Here is a 17,037-nt window from a genome sequence, read left to right on the forward strand (position 1 = left end):
TGGTCTCAAAGATCCAGCCACAGCAGCTAAGGAAAATAGCTGACTGTTTTAACCCTTTTCTTAACTGTAGATGTTTCACCTCATCATTTGGACATACTACCCCCTGTCCTACTGTTAAAGCATTTTGAGCTTTCCTCCAACCCTGTCAGAAGCTTTGAAAAGGATTTGAAGAATGAAGAATGTCTGTGGTGATGACCCTGTTATCACACACAAGAGACTTTTAATTGGAAACCTAGCAGGCGAAATCTCCATGGGGAGCATTAAAATGAAACCCAGGAGAGAAATTCTTCATCCCTTTACCTCTTGTTCTAAGCTATAAGGGAATGTATTCTGACCCAGCATTTACACGTGCTATGGTTTTATTTTTGTAGGCTCTTTTTTGAAAATTTATAATTTACTTTGCAACTAGATCTCCATTTTATTGTGTGTATCTTTGAGTACCAGCCAAGTTCTGGCCCTTGAATAATGTTGACCAGGCCTGGGCTTCATTCAAGCTCTTGGAGTGAGAAGGGTAAAATCCTAAGGACTGACAAATTTTAAAATGTTGGTTCAGGTGGGGGTGAGAAGTCAGAACTTCCTTAAGATGCTGGACTCAATCCAGTGATCACAAACATAGACTTTTGCCTTCTCAGAGACAACATGTAATAACCATTTGCTTTGCAAAGCAGGTGGTTTGACATTTTATTGCTGTTAAGCAGAACAGGTGAAGGTACGTAAAGACTGAATGTGAGGAACGCATTTATACTCTTCCATCAGCACACCCAGGATATTGAACAACATGGAGAAGAAACAAACTTTGAGACTCCTTGCAATCACAAATTCATGGGAGTGCTCATCAGGTGGGGACAGGGCTTTTGATGGTAAACCAGACTGTAAGATTTTTTCCCATAACAATTTATGGAGTGTATGGAGTGGAGTCCCCCAGGGCTCAGTACTGGGGCCAGTTCTCTTTAATATCTTTATCGATGATCTGGATGAGGGGATCGAGTGCACCCTCAGTAAGTTTGCAGATGACTCCAAGTTAGGTGCGTGTGTCGATCTGCTCGAGGGTAGGAAGGCTTTGCAGGAGGATCTGGATAGGCTGGGCTGATGGGCTGAGGCCAACTGTATGAGGTCCATCAAGGCCAAGTGCCAGGTCCTGCACCTGGGGCACAACAACCCCAAGCAGTGCTGCAGGGTGGGAGATGAGTGGTTAGAAAGCTGGCTGGCAGAGAAGGACCTGGGAGTATTGGTTGATAGCCAGCTGAATATGAGCCAGCAGTGTGCTCAGGTGGCCAAGAAGGGCAACAGCATCCTGGCTTGCATAAGAAGCAGTGTGGCCAGCAGGGCTAGGGAAGTGATTGTCCCCCTGTACTTGGCTCTGGTGGGGCTGCACCTCGAGTACTGTGTTCAGTTTTGGGCCCCTCGCTACAAGAAGGACATCGAGGTGCTCAAGCGAGTACAGAGGAGGGCAAAGAAGCTGGTGAGGGGTCTGGAGAACAAGTCTTATGAAGAGCGGCTGAGGGAGCTGGGGTTGTTCAGCCTGGAGAAGAGGAGGCTCCGGGGCGACCTTATCACACTCTACAGGTACCTTAAAGGAGGCTGTAGCGAGGTGGGGGTTGGTCTATTCTCCCACGTGCCTGGTGACAGGACGAGGGGGAATGGCTAAAGTTGCGCCAGGGGAGGTTTAGGTTGGATGTTAGGAAGAACTTCTTTACTGAAAGGGTTGTTAGGCATTGGAATGGACTGCCCAGGGAAGTGGTTGAGTCACCATCCCTGGAGGTCTTTAAAAGACATTTAGATGTAGAGCTTAGTGATATGGTTTAGTGGAGGACTTGTTAGTGTTAGGTCAGAGGTTGGACTCAGTGATCTTGGAGGTCTCTTCCAACCTAGGTGATTCTGTGATTCTGTTTATCTTACACCACCTACCCTCTTCTGTTCCCAGAGCTTGCTATGGCACCCAGCTCTAGATGAGCTGAATTTTCCTGCCGTACTTTTATTAATGATTTTAGTGACATAAATTTGTGAAATGTCAAGGATATCTGCTATGAATATTTGGAAGCTTCTTTGCATGTCAAATGTATGTAGAGACTTATAAGGAAAAGTACAGTATTCCTTTACTTCCCTGGCCCTCAAACCTTTGTACCATCAGCTCAGTGCTTCAGCGATGGTCATCGATCAGTACTGGGCTGACTGCTAGTGTTCATTTTGGGCTATGAAAGCAGAGACAAGTGCCCAAATGGTCTTGGAATCACAGGGAAAATTAATGGCATTTATTTCAGAGATGCCTCCTACAAGGAGGACAGTGGCCTGAAGAGGAAATCTTTAGTTGTAACCATAGCACTGTGCTCCCCCACCTTGACCTGTATATTCATGATTGAAGGAAAAATGCAAGATCTTCTATTAGACAGCTAACTTAGCACTAAAGCATCACTACTGGTGGTCTGTGGGGTAATCCACAGAAAAAAAATTCTCCAGTCCTGCCTCTGTTTCTCTCCCACACTTAGTGCCTACAGCTGTATGTCAGGAACTAAACAGTGCCAGGATCTGTTCTGTGGCACTGAAGAACTAGCATATCCTGGCCAAACCTCTCGTCTGGAACTCTTACAGCCTCCAAACAGAGATGAGGCATGCAAACTGCCTACTGAGGTTTTTTATTTGCTATACTGACTTCTGAAGCATGGCCAGCGATTGCCAGAGAGGAGTCTTCAGGCAAAAGCATGCCACATTTTAATGATTTAGCAACAGAAATGATAAAGTTTCCCCTCTTTATGACCCAGTACTATTTAATTTACTAATATCCCAGTTAGTTTTGTGTACATATTTCTCCATTTGTGTACAGTGTCTAGCATACCAAACCCACAATTACATTGTGAGTCTCTGGGACCAGCTGTCATATATAAATAATCAGTAATTTATTCTGTGAAAAGGCCTGGAGGAAACAAGGGAATCTAGATTTCTCTAATTGCTCCATCCTGATCTTGGTTCTTCTATTTACCTATGCCACATACGACCCTCTTTATGGTACTATCTGCCTTGACTACCAACACTTTTCTTGTCTCTCTTTAGCACCACTTTTATAGAGGGTCTTGTCAGCTGTGTCCAAATATTTCATAATTACCATTTCTAGTCTATGATGAAGCCTGGAATACTGTACTGTACTCCTCAACAGAGACTATCTCAGCTTTCAGGCACATATGCTTCAAAGCTCAGAATATTATAGATATATATGTGAGTCTTCACAAAGATCTCTCAGGCAAGCTGGTATTTAACGCAGAAGCAAGCTAATTTGGAGCTAAACTACTTTCCATGAGGCAGTTTGGCTGCTGTCAGATGAAGCAGCCTCAGTGTGCTAGACGGGACCCATTTCGATTAAATGCTGCTTTCATATGCTTCAAAAGACGAGTACAATAAGGACGTTTGTCAAAGGAAAAACTGCAGCAAACTATTACATGCAGAACATCTGTACCACGCACTTCATTCTTTGCTGGAGTTTATTGACTATTAATTTGATACATGTATCTTTTAAAGAATGTGAATTGCATTTTTCTGCAGTGACTTTTCTTTCTTTTTATTTCTTTCTCTCTTGCTGTGTCTCATTCCTTCCCTCCCTCCCTCCCTCCCTCCCTCCCTCCCTCCCTCCCTCCCTTCCTTCCTTCCTTCCTTCCTTCCTTCCTTCCTTCCTTCCTTCCTTCCTTCCTTCCTTCTTTCCACTAGTGGCCACTAGCTGAGTCAATAATTTGTGTCTTATCTAGACTCAAACTCCTAAACCTCTGAGGCATACCTCCCTGAGAAGGCATGAACAACAGAAAAGAACAAAGGACTTTCTAAACTGTAAACCTGGAGCTATGATGAGGTAGGAAGAACTTCATATTAACAGAAATGTGAACTGGACCCAAAGAATGAGAAGCTCTGACCTACAGTATGAGTGCCACTTAGCTTCTCCAAATGTGAACTTTTCAATCAAAGTTAACACACAAATGACCTTATTGCAAACAAAATGCTTTACCTATATTAGGAAACTTCACTTTTGACTGTGTGCACTGTTTGCTTACATTTAAAGACTTTAGTAATTAACATTATGATGCTCTATAATCAATTTCATTTCCATTTTCTAGTTTACAAGCATATGATCATCCACAGGTTTTCAGTTCAGTGCTATACTTAAACAACGATCTATATCTAAGCATGTTCATAGTCTCAATAACCTCAAGGGAAATACTCACATGCTTAGAGTTAATCATGAGTTCAGGTCTTCTGATAAATGAGGACCAGAAGGGAAACATTTAAATCCCTCATGAAAAACATTTTCACATTGAAGTATGCTAATTAAAAACAATAGTCAGTTGTTTGTGTCTGTACTTGGCCTGATCATTTGCTGGGACAAACAGATTGTCATTGACTCTAAGGAAATTACCCTAATTAACATTAGCTGAAAATCAGGTATTGGGATTTCTAATTCTCCAGTCTTTTCTTTTTTGATCTGAGACGCATCTTTTCAAGATAAACTACTAGATATACTCCCTTCAAGCTACCAGAGTACAAAAACACTTTATATAATCTTCTTTTTCTCTAGGATACAACCAGGAAGTTCACCAAACTTCAATACAACATTGTATTTTTTTTCGTGCAAAGACTAACTTTGAAACCCAATAATTTTCCAGGAGGATTTCACCATAAATTTATCACCATATTTTCCCCTAGTTGTTTTGCCTTAACTCCTGCTGTAAGAAAACATGTCCAAACCTTTTAGCACAGCCTCGGAGGAGCCCTTGAGGTGAGCAGATACGAGCCAGGGTTCTGAGGGAGGTCCCAGTTCTTCAACCCTTCGACCCTGGGAAGAATTAAAAAAATAGCAGGATTAAGATCTTGTCTCCAAACCAAGAGGGAAGAAAGTTCTGATGGCTTTAATAATTGTAATAATTTATTAATGCCCAGCGGGAGGGAAGTGTGCATCTACACCCTACATGTTACAAACAATGCCAAACACCTCACCATAACTCACTATGGTGAACTTAAACTCAGAGGAACCAGTTCTGGCAACTTCAGTCTGTTCCAATAGTCTGGCATGGTATGCTGCTTCACTGCAAGTAGCTAGGGTCACGTTCACACCACCTAAGAGAAGTAGTGAATTTTGACATCATCATAGCATCTAAGTTCACAGAATCACAGAATCTCAACATGGTTGAGATTGGAAGGGACCTCTGGAGGTCATCTGGCCCACCCTCCCTGCTCAGGCAGGGCTACCTGCAGCAGACTGCCCAGGACTACATCCAGGCCAACTTTTGAATACCTCCAAGGATGAATATCTCAACGAATTCACGGAAAATGTGCAGATTCTGTCTGTTTAGTGAGAGTGAAAATTTAAATTCCTCATATGCTCAGTGAAAGAAACTACTTGTGATACCTAAATTACTCATCCCTAGTCAATGTGTAGAATCTAAATCACATAGATCTAGATACATGCAAAAATATTGGCTTTCATATATATATATATATATATATTTAGGGAATTTTTAGTTCTCAAGTCTCACAAAAACATGTATGAAGAAGGTTTGGAAACTCAGAGGAGGATCCAAATGTCCAGATGTAGGCAGATGTTTGTGTGTCATTTCAGATAGCCAACGATGTCTGACATCCATCTGAGTCAGAAGATCTGATGTTTCTCTAGTAGAAAACTCTTAGATATCCACAGGAGCTGTAGGCCAAGTGGCATATTCCACAGCCCAAAGCACAAGATGGCTATTTGCAGAGAACTGAACACAAATAGAAAGAAGCTGAAAGTCTTGTGCCTCACAGATGTGAAACCTGCCTCATGGTTAATGGATATCCAGAGCTGGCTTTACTGTAAAATAACTTTGCATCCAGAAATAATGTCTACAAAGCTGTCCAAGCTTGGATTTGACACTACGCTTCAGGGTCATCACTGTAAAAATGTCATACCCAGGTCTAGTTACTCTGTGGGTATTATTTTGCCTATCCATCACAATGAGGATGAATCCACAATGCTAAATAACTGAAAAAGAGCAATGGGAGCACCAAAATATACAGAAAACAGAAGAAAATTGTGAAAATTGCTATGCAGATTTCGCCTGACTCTGGGACTGAACACGATCCAGCAGCTCACCAGGACTCATTGGACTTAGTCCACTGCTTCCAAGACTTGTGTTGGTACCTCTGGCATTGCTAAACTACATCACACAGATGTCCAAGAATGTTTTAAACAAGGTGTTCTCTGCACAGCACTGCTCTGCATGGTGCAGGCTTGCTTAGGCAAACCAGGATACTCCATCATACCCTGACTTTGCCAGCCTTCATGAATGTGTTGCTGTTCCTTCATTCCTCAATGATATCCTCTAAGCTTCAGGAGCAGAGTCAGAGAATTGCACACAATCGACTCTACAGGACAAATCTAACCGTCATGGGAAAAAGATGAAAAGTATGAATAGAGTCTAAAAATAGCTCCCAAAATACCAATGACTGCTTATTTAGAGACCTACCCTTTACCTCCTTTACCATATATATTTGTAGAACTATCCTATGACCTACATATAGGTTGGTCTCATAGCTTTTGGATTTTGCTCAGAGATGTCAAAATTGTACAAGGGTAATACAAGCCTCCATCCACAGAGGGGCAAATCCTACCTTCTTATCCAGGAAAATGATTTGCGGCTGTACAGGAAGCTGCTTTCCAATTTCTCCATCTGAGGGCTGCACCCGAACAGAGATGTTATAGGGTCTCACATACAGCCATGTTCCTGAGTGTTGTCTGCTTCCATTTTTTTCACATGTAAAGGAATGTAAATAAATAAATAAATAAATAGAAATTAGCGCTTCAAAAACACCCAGTGCTAATCCCAGAGGTAATTCACACCTTACCGATGCCTAGGAACTATACATTACTTTCTGTTCATGGGATTTTCTACTTTTCTAATGCAAGCAGTAATGCTCAGTGTGTGTTGTGAGTAGGAAGGAGCACTATACCAAAAAATTACTAATTTACCTTATGGTGGCACTTGGATTCCTTGGATGAAAGCAGCATGTATGGAGATGTGAAACAGGCATCACTCCAAGGAGACAGCAATACAAAACTAATGAAAGATCTCTTTGTTCCTATCCCCAGTTTACAAATAGGAAACTGAGAAATGAAAAAAATAAATGGCTTCTTATGTGATAGACAAGGATTTTATGGATTCAGTAATCCAATACCATGGCCCCCAAAGTCTCCATTCCAGAGCACTGATAATGGTGGAGGCAGCAAATGCTTCCTGTCCAGCAGAAAGATGAATTACAGTGAATATCTCTGATCTCCTCTAAAAACAGTTTCAGTTCCTCTACACAAGCACAGCACTTACAGGGCTTTAATGCATTTCTTCATCCCATCATTCCTGTGCTACCTCTCATTATCTGCGAAGTCTGCACGCCTATATATAGCAGTATACAGACACCCCATTGAAAGACATTGCTTTTTCAAGACTGAAATTTAAATTTGAGCATCCCAGGAGAGGGCTTTTGCATTTGAATACAGAATCAACATTTTATTCTGAGCCTAAATCATTTCATTCCCTCTCCTAGTGCTTTGTGTCATTTAGTATCTCTTTTACATATATATGTGTATATGTATATATGCTTCTAAGCTGCAATTGCAGTGAAGCAACTGGGGGTTTGATATTGTCTTGAAAGTAGGAAAGGTATTCATTCATCTCTAGCGTTTGCTCAAAGGTGTTTACAAACAGAAGATACACAGAACATCAATTTCCTTTGGTTTAACTTAGGGTTTGATTTTGGTGGGGGGGAGGGAGGGGCAGTACTATGCATTACAAAGCAGAAATTGCTTACACTGCAGCTGATGAAAAATATTGGCCTGAAAAATGGACACTGGGAAGACCAAATAAAGACATAAGGACATCTGAAGTCTCATGACCTGGCTCAAGTATATAAAGAAAAACATTCAGGCATTCAGCTTTGTTCTTTTTTTTCTTTTTTGTCAGTGCAAAATTCAGAAAGGCAATGATATATAGGAAATTCATGTCAAAGGCACCAAGGCTCATCTGTGCTCTTTTCTACCTCCTTCATAAATGTGCATTCAGCATTTTGACTTAAACTCACTCCAGGTATAACATCCCAAGCCACTCGTGACTATAGGACAGAGATTGGCACTTTCTGTAACCTCTCTGGCTCAGCCTGAGCCCAGACAAGTTCAGGTGAATCTTGGCATGGCATCTGTAAGCCAAAAATCAACTTTTCTCTTTCCAGCTTCTTTAAAACTGCCAACAGGAAAAAAAAAAAAAAAAAAGTTGGCGTGAAATGCCCTGACTCCACGCCCCAGGTCCTACATAGGAATATAGTGCTCATCTTGCACTTAAAGGAAGCCTGCTGCAAAATCTGGTTGTAGGAATTAGACTTTCCCACCCTCTAGAGCAAGTAAAAAAAAATAAAATCATACAGACATGGTTAAAAATAATAATAATAAATTAAAAATGTTTGTTTGCAGGTGATCTGAATCCAGCTAACACAGCACAGACCACGGTGTTTATGTTCCACATGGTCCAACTGGAGTCTTGCTGCGAGGAAGCCCCTGCCTCGGGGTGCAAGCCCTGCATGCAGCAAGTCACGCTCCTGCAAGTGAGTATCGGTGTGGAAGAGAGGAGCACCCTGCTGCTTTCCTGGCGATTTGTGCTGCGAGGATAATAGGCTTTCCTGGCACGGCTCTGCCACTGGGAGGTGGGAACGGGCGAGTGTGCCTGTGTCCTAGCAAAGGTGAAGCGAGGAAACTGGCCTTCCTCCCGGTGGGCACGAGGAGCATGCTGTTTTGTCGCTCCCCTCAAGCCTCGTGCTGGGAAGGAGCAGGCTGATCTGCAGTTCCCTGCTGGCAGAGCTCGGTGGGGAGCAGCTCAGTTGCTCAGTGGCTCGCAGCTCTAAAGGTGGCCACAGCAGGCAAGCAGGCACTGCTTGTCAGAAGGGCCAGCAGGGTCAGGCTCCCGGGAGTTTCACCATCAGGGCTGAGGTCTGTGGAAGACGCTGAGGCTGTACGGGAAAGCAAGTGTCTGCTTTTAGTAGCAAGGAAGGTAGAGATCATAGGAATTAGAGGATCTGCTGCAGGTATCAAGGCATGATGGGCTGAGGGGCTGTCAAAAGGTCTGGATTAGGCCCAATAGCAAAGGCCAGCACAACTCCCAGGTGGTCTGGGAGCTAATACAGCCAGAGACTATTCTCACCAGGTAGTTTGAACAAGGCCACCCTGAAACGGTGTGTGAGAGAATTTAATTTTATGGACACAGGCTGATGCACCTGATCAACAGGAGTTGGTGCCAAAGAACGATGCCTGGCATTTTTAATTTACTAATAAACATAGCCAATGAACTGAACTGAACTGCTGTCTGGGTATATCTGCAATGATAGTGTAGTGGTGTCAGTATACCCTTAGAAGGGGAAGAAGACTGGAAAGAATCTGGGAGGGGCAATAATATGTCAAAATGCATCATGTGGTAAAGCCAAAGAGGTGTTTATTTTGTTCTTGAGAAGCTAGTGAAGAAAACACAAGCAAAAGGAAGCTGCTGTAACAAAGACAAGAGACAGACTTGTGTAAGGCCAAGTAGGTGCGGATTCACTGGCCGGGATGTGAGGATTTTAGCATTTTGGGGGCGAGAAGTGGTTTCTGACATGGTGTGGTGATGAGGTTGGACATACATCAGGTGCCTGTGCCCTCCCACCTGGATGGCATCTTTCCACAAAGCCCCACGTTTCCCATGTTAGAGAGAGAAATCAAAGCTAAAGGAAATAATTGCCCTTGAGGTCAGATGCCATGATGGCAGGGAGCTAACGAGAAGATCTAATAACGTGGAGACATATCAAGGGGGCCTAAGTTAATGGTGAACTCGGGTAAGAAAAGAGGAACTGCATTATGCTCTGTGAGCAAGGCTGGGTAAGAGGGATGTGCTTTTTATCTAATCATTTGGAGGGGTTCCCTTCATAAAGCAAAGATGCTTTAGGTAGAAGCTGGATATTTTGTGGCAGTTGAAAGTGTTGGGTAAGTTGTTCAGACTGAAAAAGTTCTGGGATTTTTTGTTTGTTTCTTTGTTTTTTTTGACCAACTTCTTTTGCCATTAGTCCACTGGGGCACTGCCACCATCAGAAATCCATTTGCTAGCTGTTTGATCTGCACCAGAGGCTATCCAAGCTTCAAATGATTCCCAATCTAGCTTTCAGGAATTTCTGTCCCTATTCACCAAGGAGCAGAGTCAGAGAGCATGAACACAGCTGCCCAGCAACACCCAGACACGTCTCCCCCATAAGACCACGCTTCCCCCACTGCTCAGACAGCCTTCATTTACACTTTATGATCCCAGCGGCACCAAAAGGCTGAGGGCAAGCAGCTGCCTGGTGGAGGCAGATGGCAGGATGTAGGCTGCAGTGATAAGAAGCCCTAAAAAAAAATTAAAGGCAGACTGGACAGCCTTACTGGATCCAGTCAAGGGTGAGATGGGATCACCAGGTGCCTTCAGAACCAGAGGGACAGACCCAGTCCATCAGATAGGAGGGAAACATCCTCCAAATTCATTAGCGACTTCTGTTAATTGCTGGAGATGGGTGGAAATACCTGTACTTACAATTCTACCTGCTAGTGGCAAGGAGCTAACCTCTTCCATAACGCACTCCCAAAGTTTACTGTCAGAGGAACATCTTTTATTAAATGTAAACAGCATCACGCCGGAGGTCAGAGCCTCGCCGCTGCTGCGTATCCCAAGGTAATACCACTTTAAGCTCCACATAAACTCTTAAACAGTTTCTATCCTAAAACCAGACCGTAGGTGGTACAGCTTTTTACGATATGTTATAATAGTGCAATAAATCTGTTAGCTTAAAATCGAATCTCCGTGGCCTTTTAGAGAAATCATCATTAAATGCAAGGCCCTGTTAATGATGCCATCCCAGTGAAATTGTTTAATCTGCTAGGGGGGTGAAAGGTCACCAAATGAATTTTTTATAATACATCAACTTGACACGCAATAGGGAAAACTGTAATAGATAAAAGCAAAGGAAAAGGGCACTGTCTTCTTCTGATAGGTCAATAGCAGCCAAGAGAGTCACTCATCCACTTTTCCTTCACTACCGTGCTCCTTTTCCATTTAATATGGACACCCAATTAATACCTCAGCACCATAGACAACCTCATTTTAGGTGAATTATAGCAATTCCTTCCCCCTTCTCTGAAATGAAAGTGATCACAATACATCATAGCATTGTGCGAATTAACGTTAATTGATTCGAGTTACCAAGCATTGATGGGCCACCTCTATAATCCGGCCCTTATTGGGAGCTGGAAGGGATGGAGGGAAGATTAGATTGCACCGTCCGTTGCTTTGACGACGGCGGTCACCTGATGGCTTGTTAGACAGTTGTACGCCTCTATTGCTGGCCCCAGTGGGGTCGTCAGTAAACTGGAGTGATGTCCAAACATCATTACACGCTGCTCCGATATTAAAGCAAAGGGATTAGCACCTTATTGCAAGCAACCTGGATTTGTCATTGTGCTGTCGTTATCCAATTTCCAGATGATAATGTGACTGTGGCCTGCGGGCGCGAGGTCCTGCAGCCAAACTAAGGTATGTGTGTATATATATATATATATATATCTGTATACATATATAGATGCATACACAGCCATACAGACACAGCACCCAAAGCCATTTAACCCTTAGTTCACCAAGTTCCTGCTAGCAAAGCATGTGGAAGAATGTGTCCCTTCTCCATGTGATGTCAAGAGCACGATCAAACAGCAAAGCAGACTGACCTCGGAGCCAACATTGGCTCTGATGCCACACCACCCCAGCCCTCCTGATAGAGGTGACACTGTTCGTGTTTTAAATAAGCCAGAATGGGGAAAGGGTTGGTCCTGCGGGGATGTGGCTGCGCCATGCACTCACACCATGTGAATCATCAACAGAGCAGGTTTTTACTGCAGGTCCCATTAATGGCTAAGAGGGAAAACAGACAGGAATGTGACATGAGCCACGCAGGTTTTGCTTGATAGAACTGGGGCACCAGATCCAGGATCAGGTCTCTTTCCAGTCCCTGAGAAAGCTGATGGGTACCCTCCTCGCTCTCAGGTGTGCTCTTGAGCTGATCCCAACACTTGTAACTTCTGGGGACAAAAGAGAGAATTGGGAAAAGCACCCCTTGAGCTGATCCCCTTCATTTTTAACTCATCATCCCTACTACAGCTGTGCCTTCCTGACACTACCGATATGCTCGTAGTTCAGTTTTGATGCCCAGTTAGTTCCTAGATTTTCTGCTAACAAAAAAAAAAAAAAATAAAAAATGCCACCAGAAGAAAAGAAATAGCAAAAGGCCTTGTGATAAGAAATCCTTGAACCCCTCCGTTTCCCCACTTGAAAAGAATTAGGAACTGAGAAGTAAATACTGAAATTCATTCCAATTCCTTAAACGCACTATGATCATGATTTTTTATATCGAATAACACTGTTTATATGCGTATTTGCCTCCACTTTAATCTTATTAAGTTTCTTATCCCATCGCTCCTATAAACAGCCTGTTACAGAGTCCCACTCGTCTGATTAGAAACCTTCAAGGTTTCACTGTAAATTTGTTCGTGTGTTCCGTAATTTAACTAGACTGCTAAACAGGAGATGTTGGCCAAAAGGGGGGCTCAGCTATTAGAGCAGCTGAACAGGGAATATTGGGAATATTCCCAGGACGTTTACAGAAAATTCACTTCAGCTGTGTGGGGCAGATAAAGCCCCGATAGAGCCTCAAGTGTTGCGTTAGCTGCAGCTCTGAGGTCAGGACTTTTAGCATCCTGCTTAAACCCACAGGAAGAAAAGTCGGATCCCTACACAAGGAAAAAATGGTCGCCTCCCCTTTTTAAAACCCCGTGCAATTACACTCAGCAGCCTGCCTAAAGCCCGCACAAAGGTTATCGAGCCCAAGCACTTCGGGCTCGGGATGTGTCAGCATTAATCTGGTTTGGACCTCTCACTCTGCCTGCCTGTGTGCATGCCGTGTGACATGGGGAATGAGTACTAACTTCTCATTTAGTCCCCAGATGTCTGAATGAGCAGTTCCTTGACAATTTGCTTCACTTTTATTGCTTGCTGTGAGTCTCAAACAGCGACATTTCCTGCACGCACACATCCTTCACACGCTACCCCAAACCTAACTCTTAATAAAGGAAGATTAATGCCTGCAAATTTCAGTTCGTAGCAGGTTAAAGGTCCATCAGGGATGAGTGAGGTACCCTGCTCCACTGTGGGGAGATGACTGAATGGCTTCTGGATGACTGTCCGGCTTTATATTTCTGATTCTGTGTAAAGATACCTGCACAAACACATACGTATACATTTTTCTCTCTTGTGCTTTTACTTTTAAATATATCAAAATGTATATTGATATCAGGCAAACTTTGCAAAAAGAGGGATTGCTGTCTGTGAATATATTGCAGTATACATTTTTACACAGGCATTCACTGAAAGGTAAAGCTATGTGATAGCTGTCTCCGTGTATCTTCCCCTGTGCAAGACTATAGCAGTCACAGAAATCACTTCCTTCTTGCCTTGGATAACCAGTGAGCCATGCCTGAAGTGACCATAAGAAAGAAATTAAATTGAAATCCTAAAAGTAAAATTTAAAAAAAATTGAAATCATAACAGACAAATCTTTTTTCTTTCTTTTTTTTTTTTAAAAAAAATTCTTGGTGATGTGATACACGGCTACTGCCTTTCACATGACCACAGCAAAGTTTCCCAGGCTCCTTTCAGCCTCACTGTCTTGGGCTGCAAAGACGGACATCCAGCCTCTGCTGATCAAAGATCTTTTTGTAATCTTGAAGCAAGAGGGACCACAAGTCTGAAACCGCAGGCAGAGTGGCCCTGCAGTGCTGCTTCTGTGAATAGCTGTGTGCCCAACTGGATTTTGCACGACTCAGGGGTGAAAACATTTCTCTTTTCCTTCCACAGGAAAATACACAGGTACACTTAGTCTGATTTGTAATCCCAGCCCCATTATCCTCGCCTGTGCTAGCATGTACTGCCTAAAGAGAGACAGATAGACAGTGGGGATATTACATGTCCCAACAGGAAAACCCTGATTTCATTTCACAAGTTATCTGTGGCCTTATTGCATCAGAAATGTCGGCTATGAGTAATTCCAGAAAAGCTGTGACTGATGGGGAGCAATAAATAACACTGCAGAGGAGCCTGTGTAGCTACGGGTGGATGGGCTCTGAGCTGGTCCTCCTATTTGGTGGTTAGTCTTCTCCTGAATATACATCCCAGGTCTTCCCCTAGTGAGATGGCGAATCTATGGCTTTAATCTGTACGTGTTCTTGCCTCTGTAATAAAATATCCTCCTTCCTAGTGACCTGCCCTGATCCTTGCTGCTCAGACTGGTATCACAGAGCATGCACAGACAGGAACAACATCCGCAAATGCCAGCTGGGAGAGCAGTCCCCAGTACAGGGAAAATGTCATTTGTGCCTGAAAAAAAGACAACAACAAGGTTCTTTTCCTGGCACACGGAAGAGTGAGCCTCTTCTCTAAGTGATGATCCTGCTGTGATATTATATTGGTGCATTCCAGAACCTTTAATAGGGCTGTGGTGAGCTTACTTTGAAAAACCGTGGCTTGCTCCTGACCCACAGTGTAGCTATTGTTGCTGTTCTTGTTCTGATCATCAGTAATGGACACTGAATGAGGGGTCCTGTGTATCACACTCTACAGCATGTTATGTTTTGGGATACCATAAAAAAAGAAAACATTTTGCTAAAAGAGGCTGCAAAACCTCCTACATTTTTTGCTCTCCCGTTTTGTGATATCCTGCACACAAGCACCCTGCTGAAAATAGTGATGCTAGTTCTGCTGATAAAAAGTATTGCACAACTTCTGAGTTTGGCCCTAATTTAAGATTTGATCTTGCAAATAGTAATTTCCCACTTGTGCTTAAAATAATGCTACCTAAAAAGAAAACAAATAAGAACAAAACAAAACAAAGATTCCTATGATCCCAGAAAAGCAAACCTTACTGTGGGTACCCTACTACCATAAGCCACGCTGCATCTAGTAGGAAAATTACAGGGGTTCGTAGTAGTTTGTACCACTAGCAGCCACCAGACATCAGGATGGTACAGGGGTCAGTGGTAAAAAGTCAGAGGACATGGTATTAATTAAAGAAAATAAGTCTTAGACAAATCCAATTTCTTTCTTGCATAGATGGAATATGCTTATACTTGGGTAAGGCTCAGTAGTGCACAACATCAAAAAATAACATTATGCAATATCAAGAGAGTACACAATAAGGTTGCCAGGCATCAAATCCCATGTCCCCTATTAAAAGCAGATGGGATATTACCTTTTCCATATTTCCCATATGCTTTTAATACAGATTCAGGATCTGAGGTTGAAATACACTGCTGTCTGCTCCCTTCCCAGCCTTGCTCCTCACAGCCCTCTCTGCAGATAAGGGCTGCCATCTGGGTTTGCAAATAGTGGCTGCAAAAGACTGAAAAGAGCAAGATGAGGACTGGGGAAGGAAGGACAGAGAAGGTTGCTTGTTCCTGGGGAAGAGAGGAGAAAATGACCTTCAGAAATTGAGCCTTGACACAGAACATCAATAAAAAATTAGGACATAAAAAACTGACCAAAAACTAGTTAACTGACAGAGCTCAAAAGGTAGCTACCATTGGGAAGTCATTCTCAAGTACAAGGGTGTCCTGCATTGTTCTGTTCAAATCAGATGTAGTCCTGATGTTTTATCTACATAAAAATAAATAAACCCCAAAGACAAAGCCACTGCTCATACAATGCACAAAAGGATTGGTGGGCTGATAAATTATGGAGGCAACAGTCGAACATTGACACCTAGACCACATGGTGTCTTGGATCTGGGTTAACCAGCTGGGTGAATTGGGTCCTTGAAAGATATAATTGAAAGGAATTAGAGAATACAGTGATCAAACAGCTGATCATGATCTTTCCTATTCCTGTAGAAAACTGGGCTAATGGGATCACTGAATTCTGCCAGTAGAAAATGGGATTTAGTACCACTTTTTCTTATGGCATAGATATGGAGAAAAACTCTTGGCTGTTCAGACATCCAAATTTCACAAAAGCTTCAGAAAACAGAGATGGAGAAGGCAAGAAACAGAAAAAGGATTTAAATAGCTTACATTCACCAGAACTCAAACCTTTCAATTTACTAAAAAGCAGAGAGCTAAGTGATTTGATTACTCTGGAGGTATCTGGAGGAAGAGGAAAAGCCAATGCCTGGCAAGTCACTGACTTAACAGTGAAGGACAGGGCAAGAAACTCACTGGAGAAAGAGAGTTTGACAAGAGAAAATAGGCAATTATTTGTGACAGCAAAAACAGGGACAGCATTCAACATCTAGGCACACATTTAAATAGCACTGGATGTGCCCAGGTCTTGTATCTTGAAAAGCAGATTATTTTTTAGAATAAGAATTTTTGGCCAAACAGAAAGGTCAACCCTGTGGTATCAGAATGAAGAGGGCTACGACATGCAGGAGATTGAAGCAGAAGATTAAATGGTCCTTTCTGGCTTTAAATGTTAAAAGCATATGAATCAAGGTTTAGACCTGTAAGTTAGTTAAGGGAACAACCTGTCTTCCATAACGCATCTCTGGCACTACATCAATTTAGAAACACTCACAAATTTAATTGCTTAGAAGTTAAGAGCTTTTAGTTTCAAAACAAATTTACAGAAACTCTCCTTCTGGATTAAAACATCATGGACAGTTCTGTACCTCATTAGAGATCCATGAACACCATGAGAATGTCATGGTAGTTTGGCTAGATCTGACTCAAGACTCCCGCTAATCCTTGACCACAACTCTGTCAGGGAAATTTTATAATGTGTTTATAATGTGCCATTGTCCTGGTTCCAGTTAGGACAGAGTTAATTTTCCCTCCTAGTAGCTGGTAGGGTGCTATGTTTTGGATTAGGATGAGAAGAGCGCTGATAACATGCTGATGTTTTAATTGTTGCAGAGCAGTGTTTACACCAGGCCAAGGACTTTTCGGCT

The 17,037-nt window shown here is 42.7% G+C and overlaps 1 protein-coding gene across 1 annotated transcript in view; it reads right to left on the bottom strand.

Annotated features, from left to right (window-relative positions):
- The window catches only part of PKHD1 (PKHD1 ciliary IPT domain containing fibrocystin/polyductin), a 256,426-nt gene that overhangs the window by 11,073 nt on the left and 228,316 nt on the right, over positions 1 to 17,037 (bottom strand). Inside the window, exons 60-61 of the mRNA XM_066993217.1 lie at positions 6,625 to 6,748; positions 4,726 to 4,813 (exon numbers count right to left, since the gene is read on the bottom strand). Coding sequence (XP_066849318.1) covers positions 4,726 to 4,813; positions 6,625 to 6,748 — 212 coding nt within the window. The remainder of the gene's footprint in view (positions 1 to 4,725; positions 4,814 to 6,624; positions 6,749 to 17,037) is intronic.

Source organism: Anser cygnoides, chromosome 3, assembly GCF_040182565.1.
Source record: "Anser cygnoides isolate HZ-2024a breed goose chromosome 3, Taihu_goose_T2T_genome, whole genome shotgun sequence".
In the NCBI taxonomy this organism is placed as follows: domain Eukaryota; kingdom Metazoa; phylum Chordata; class Aves; order Anseriformes; family Anatidae; genus Anser; species Anser cygnoides.